Source organism: Eriocheir sinensis, unplaced genomic scaffold (genome assembly GCF_024679095.1).
Source record: "Eriocheir sinensis breed Jianghai 21 unplaced genomic scaffold, ASM2467909v1 Scaffold564, whole genome shotgun sequence".
NCBI classification, from domain to species: Eukaryota; Metazoa; Arthropoda; class Malacostraca; order Decapoda; family Varunidae; genus Eriocheir; species Eriocheir sinensis.
Genome location: NW_026111903.1, coordinates 289124 through 295000, shown reverse-complemented (window position 1 = coordinate 295000; position 5877 = coordinate 289124). Strand labels below are relative to the sequence as shown.

General features: G+C 41.4%; 1 protein-coding gene across 1 annotated transcript; it reads left to right on the top strand.

The window, feature by feature from the left end:
• Positions 1–2547: 2547 nt before the first annotated feature.
• LOC126993121 (THAP domain-containing protein 6-like) lies at positions 2548–5353 on the top strand. Its single transcript, XM_050851978.1, has 3 exons — positions 2548–3083; positions 4865–5000; positions 5315–5353. Exons 1-3 carry the CDS (start codon positions 3019–3021, stop codon positions 5351–5353), a joined length of 240 nt encoding a protein of 79 aa, XP_050707935.1. The 5' UTR covers positions 2548–3018.
• The last annotated feature ends 524 nt before the right edge of the window (positions 5354–5877 follow it).

Genomic DNA, 5877 nt, shown 5'->3' with positions numbered 1-5877 from the left:
TTATTATTATTATTATTATAATTATTATTACTATCATTATTAATATTATTATTATTATTATTATTATTATTATTATTATTATTATTATTATTATTATTATTATTTTTATTATCACTTTTTCTTACAGCACAAAGAGCAACTCAAGGGCAACAACAACAAAAAAAAAGATGTAAAAAAAAAGCCCGCTAACTGTTGTTCTCATATAGTGATAGGAGCCTTCATCTATTCTATCCTGTCCTACCACACGTAGATCACTAGTAGTAGCAGTAGTGAACAGACACCCTCGCCACAGACCGACAGGTCTCCTGGTGTCTGTTCTTCCTATGTATATGTATTCCTATGTGTAAGTATAGAGTGGCCAAAAGAGAGGTCAATTTCGGATGGAGAAGTGTCTTGATACACTCTTCTTGAATGAGGTCAAGTCATAGGCAGGAGGAAATACAGACGAAGGAAGACTGTTCCAGAGTTTACCAGTGAAGGGGATGAAAGAATGGAGATGCTGGTTAACTTTTGCATAAGGGATTTGGACAGTATAGGGATGAACATGAGAAGAAAGTCGTGTGCAGCGGGGCCGCGGGAGGGAGGGAGGCATGCAGTTAGCAAGTTCATCATCATCGCTGCAATCACAGTCGCATACATCATTTCGCATTTTGCCGCACAAAGTCATGCACGAATATCAGTCAACGTGCCCGCGAGCCAACCACTCAAACATCACAACTAATATAATTTCACTTTTCATTCGCGACCCTCGCAACCTTTTAACAGGTAATTTACTGGACTCTGATGGCGGCAGAGTTTCCGGCACAGCAGCAGCCATTTAGTGTGGCGTTATTTATTTGCATTAATCCTTCATAAAACACGAGAGAGAGAGAGAGAGAGAGAGAGAGAGAGAGAGAGAGAGAGAGAGAGAGAGAGAGAGAGAGAGAGAGAGAGAGAGAGAGAGAGAGAGAGAGAGAGGGGGGGGGGGGCCACACACACACACACACACACACACACACACACACACACACACACACACACACACACACACACACACACGCAAACTAACAAACTAACCTTGATAACATTTTTATTCCCATTAGTTTTAAATTATGTAGATGTTTGCTTATCTTTTCTGGAGTTGACCATCTATATATCTTTCTTAAGGGCATTATGAGACTGTGTGATGACAGTAATACTGAATGAGGAACACACGTGCGAGCGAGTGGGTGAGACAAAGGAAATGAAACACGTAAAAAAAATTGTCTTTGTTTCTTAAAAAAGAAAGTCACTCCCTTTTACTGTCTCTCACCTTTCGTGCTCCTAACAAATGCTTCTGGCTGAGTCAAGACGCTGCTGGTACTTAATTACATTTCCATTATTTTTTCTTGACCCGCGCCCACCCATCCTACCGCCCACATGGAACTCCCTCACCGATTCATCTTTCCATCTTCTCCTTAATCCTGATGGCAGCACTGCGGTCAGATCTGTTTCTATAAGGCTAAAATCTTCGCTCATACTTTCTCTAAAAAATTCCACTCTAAATGATTCAGGGTATAATCCTCCTACTCATCCCCGCTCTGACTCCACTATGCCTGTTATCAAATTTTTTAAGAGCGATGTTTTCTATGCCCTCTCTGGCTTCAATCCTTATAAGGCAACTGGACCTGATGGAGTGCCTAATATTGTCCTTAAAAACTGTGCTTCCGTGCTGTCACCCTTCCTGGTCAAACTCTTTCGTCTCTGCCTTTAAACATCTACCTTGCCTTCCTGCTGGAAGTACGCCTACATACAGCCTGTACCTAAGAAGGGTGACTGCTCCAACCCCTCAAACTACCGTCCTATAGCTTTACATTAATTTCAGTCTTTCTAAAGCTTTTGCATCAATCCCGTAAGATTCTTAATCATCTATGAACTTCTGGCAGAATGGATTCTGCAAGGGCATTCCACAGGTGATCTTTTTGCCTTCCTAACTGACTCCTGGTCATCTCCTCTTAGCCGTTTTGGTGAAACATTTGCTATTGCCTGGAGTATTTTAGGTGAAAGTGACATCAGACTTTTCCGATTTCTCTGGTAAACTTATGTACACTTACCCCTTCCAACAGAGTATAATTCCCCAAGGGAATAGATCATTCCCATGTAGTGAAGATAGCAATAATAATTTATGATCGTTAAAATAAAACCCATGCCGAATTCCATACCCTTCAGTCAGGCAGGAAATGAAAGTCTTGGTAACAACTTCTATAAGCTCAACTTCATCTAGCGCTCCTCTCTGTTGAATTATGAATTTTTATATTTTGATTACTGAAAGAATGTATTAATATTGGGGAGTAAAAATCATAATAAATCTTCAGAAACAAAATCGCATATTTCACCTTATTGAAAAAAACTACATCCTTTCCTCTATAAAACAAGACAAAATTGAATAAAATACGTAAAAAAACTGATTGAGATATTATTAAAATAAGAACAAGATATAAACTTTACAGGAGAGGCCATTTAAACTTCATGCGCGCCCGTTAGCTCCATTTTTAAAGGCCCCCATCTTAGTCATCATGGAGGTATTATGGGAGGAGTCGGCATGACGTCACGAACGTGAAGCCAACGCGCTATTGGTCCGCTGTCTCCCCTCCCCCCTTAGACCCAAAACATCAGTCAGCTGATCTTGTGGACGTGCATACAATGCCTCCGTCTGGGCCACACCAGACTCACCGCACACCTGCACCGCCTGCACCTGGCCCCTACCCTCACTGCCCTTGGTGCAGTACAGTCCCCGAGACCATCGAACACCTGCTGCAGTGTCCACGCTTCCACTCACACCGAGTACTGCTGTGAAGCCAACTGGCCTTCCTAGACGTGACCACCTTTGACCTGCCAACGCTGCTGGCCGCCCTCACGGCAGGAAGCTGTGATTCGCCTCACCTGCGCCTTCCTCAAGAAGACGGGGCAGCTGTCACGCCTGTGAAACCCTCATGCACAGGACGTCACCAGGGCTCATAAGATCAACTAGATCATCGCGGCCCTTAACAGCAACATACAATGCCTGCCTGTTCAGCTTATGGCTGTACCAAAAGGGATCGTAGTGGATCTACATCATTTCACAGGTGAGCTGAGAACTGTATAACCAGATACATATGATAAAAATACTGTAGCAGCTTTAAACAAAGATATGTGTCTGTTTGTAGATAGCCAGGCAGCCTTGCAGGAGCTCTTGTCCTCCTCACCTACTGACTGTGATCTCACTGCCTTACTGCCATCCATGCCCTAGAGGACACTGGTGCTACTATCCACTTCACCTGGGTGCCCTCCCATGTGGCATCCAGCACAATGAGAAGGCAGATGCCTTGCTAGACGAGCCCTTCAGGACAACACAGTGGACCCTGGCATTGAATAGGCAACACGCTTAGTTATGTTAAGAGTAGAATTAAACAATCCATCCACAATACCATTGCTGCCCAACTGACACACTGCTGTGACCATATGTCGATTCCTTTAATTAATTAATTAATTAAAATAGGGGGAGGGGGACAGAAGGGAGGGGGCGAGCGTAGCGAGCCAAACAGCTGAGGATCCGGGGGGCGCTGAGCCCCTCCCCCGGAATATTTTAAAAAAATTTGCTTATTTCCGAGACATTTTGAGGCCACATGCAGTACATTTTATAATTAAGTAATAGCTTTAGTCTGGTGATAAACATGCTCCAAGACCCTTAAAAAAACATTAAATGTTGACTTCATTATTACACCTTTTTATTTTATCAATATCCTGGTAGGTATTATTATCGCAGAGGTCAGAATAGGATTTGGGGGTTAAAACTAATTTTTTCTGATAGATTTTGATGTGCTGGTTATAAATGTGGCAATTTTTTCCGTTGCAAAAAAAAAAAAATTCTTGCCCCCCACCCCCCCATACTTTAGGTTACGTAGGTGGGTTAGGTTAGGTTAGGTTAGGTTAGGTTAGGATAGGATAGGTTAGGTTAGGTTACTTTAGGTTATTTTAGGTTATTTTTGGTTAGGTTAGGGGGGTGGGGGCATTTTTTCATCGAAAAAAAAAAAAATTTTTGCCTCCCCTCTGTAATATAGGTTAGCTTAGGTTACATTAGGTTAGGTTAAGTTAGGTTAGGTTAGATTAGGTTATTTTAGATTGTTTTAAGTTAGCTGTGGTTAGTTTGGGTTAGGTTAAGAGGGGGGTGGGGGCAAAAAAAAAAAACATGTCCCCCACGTCTCCCCCCCCCCACAATCGACGCCCATGGCTGTGACGGTGGTAGTACCAGCAGAGTCCACTATGTTAGTGTCTCCCAAAACTGTGACTACATTTATGGGAGACACAGTGAAACTCAGGGTGTGGTAGCAGTGCAAAAAAAACATGAATGCTTTGATGCCTTGATGTAAGGACTTCGTAAAGAGAATTAACAGCGGGTGACTGATTTCTTAATTGACTTCTTTAAGGATTCGGGGTGAAATTTTGTCGGGACCAGGAGTTTTGTTTACGTTAATTTTGGTAACTGCTTGAAGTATGTCACGCTCTGTGATATGTATGTTATTTAGATACGTATCATCGTTATGCCTTGCAGTAAATGGTTTTATATCTCCTAGGTCTTCATCAGTAAATACTGAAGCAAAAAAGTCATTTAGAATGTTTGCCAATTTAGAATGTTCGCCATTTCTGTGTCTTCATTAACAATGTTTCTGTCTGTTGTTGCTAGAGGACCAATAGTGGAACCGAGCACTTTTTTGTTTCTGACATATGAATAGTTTAGTGACCAGTGTATGGTGGTCATGTCCTGTACTGCATCCCTGTGCTGTATTGTGATCGTCGTTCATTAGTGTTTCATGTTATTACCAAAATTGCTTATCTAAGTGGTTGTTTTTGCGTTTATTTCCGTCAGGTTCCCTAGAGATGAAGTGTTGCGGAGGAAGTGGATACTGGCCACACGTAGGCTAAATTTTAATCCCTCTAGATCGGCAGTGCTTTGCTCTAGACATTTTGTGGAAGAAGATTTTGACAGGACCACACCAAATTATGTAATGTTGAAGAAAGGAGTAATACCAACTGTCTTTCAAGGTTTTCCATCTCATTTACAAAAGGTACGAAGACTAGGAAAGCACCTGCCAAACGTGAGGTACTAGTAGAAACAGTAGTTAGACCTGCTGTTGAAGCTAGAGGATGCTACTGTAAACACTGATGCTGCAAATAACTGTAGTAATGATGCCACATCCATGGAGGAGGATGAAAACTCCACAAATTCAAAGGAGATTAGTCATCACACTTCAAAGGATACTGCTGCTACTGTACAGGAAAGTATTTATAATCCCCCTCTGGATACTAAACCTCATAGACTTTCAAAATTACCCATGGTGTCTTCAGTCTCTCCTGAGAAAGCTAAATTGAAAAGAAAATTAGCATTAAGCCAAACAAACCTTGTATCAGCTAGAAAAAATCAAAACTTTACAGCAGTCGAAAAGACGTTTATTAAAAAGAAATGCTAAACTACAAAATATTATCAGTGACCTAAAATACAAAGTTTTGCTTAGTACTAATAGTTTGGATATTTTGGAGGATTGTGCTGGGGAGTAGGAGACCTTCTACAAAGACAAGTGTCAAAAAATTGAACAAACCTGTACCAGTATCATATTCACCTGAGCTTAGGAGCTTTGCATTAACTCTACACTTTTATTCACCACATGCATACAACTATGTCAGGAAAACATTTGACACTTGTTTACCACATCCAAGGACAATAGAGAAATGGTACCAGACTATACCAGGAGACCCTGGTTTTACTTCAACAGCCTTTAATGTATTACAGTCTAAATCAGTTGCTGCATCTGCAAATGGCAAACAATTACTTTGTTCCTTGGTGATAGATGAAGTAGCAATACGCCAGCATGTAGAATGGGA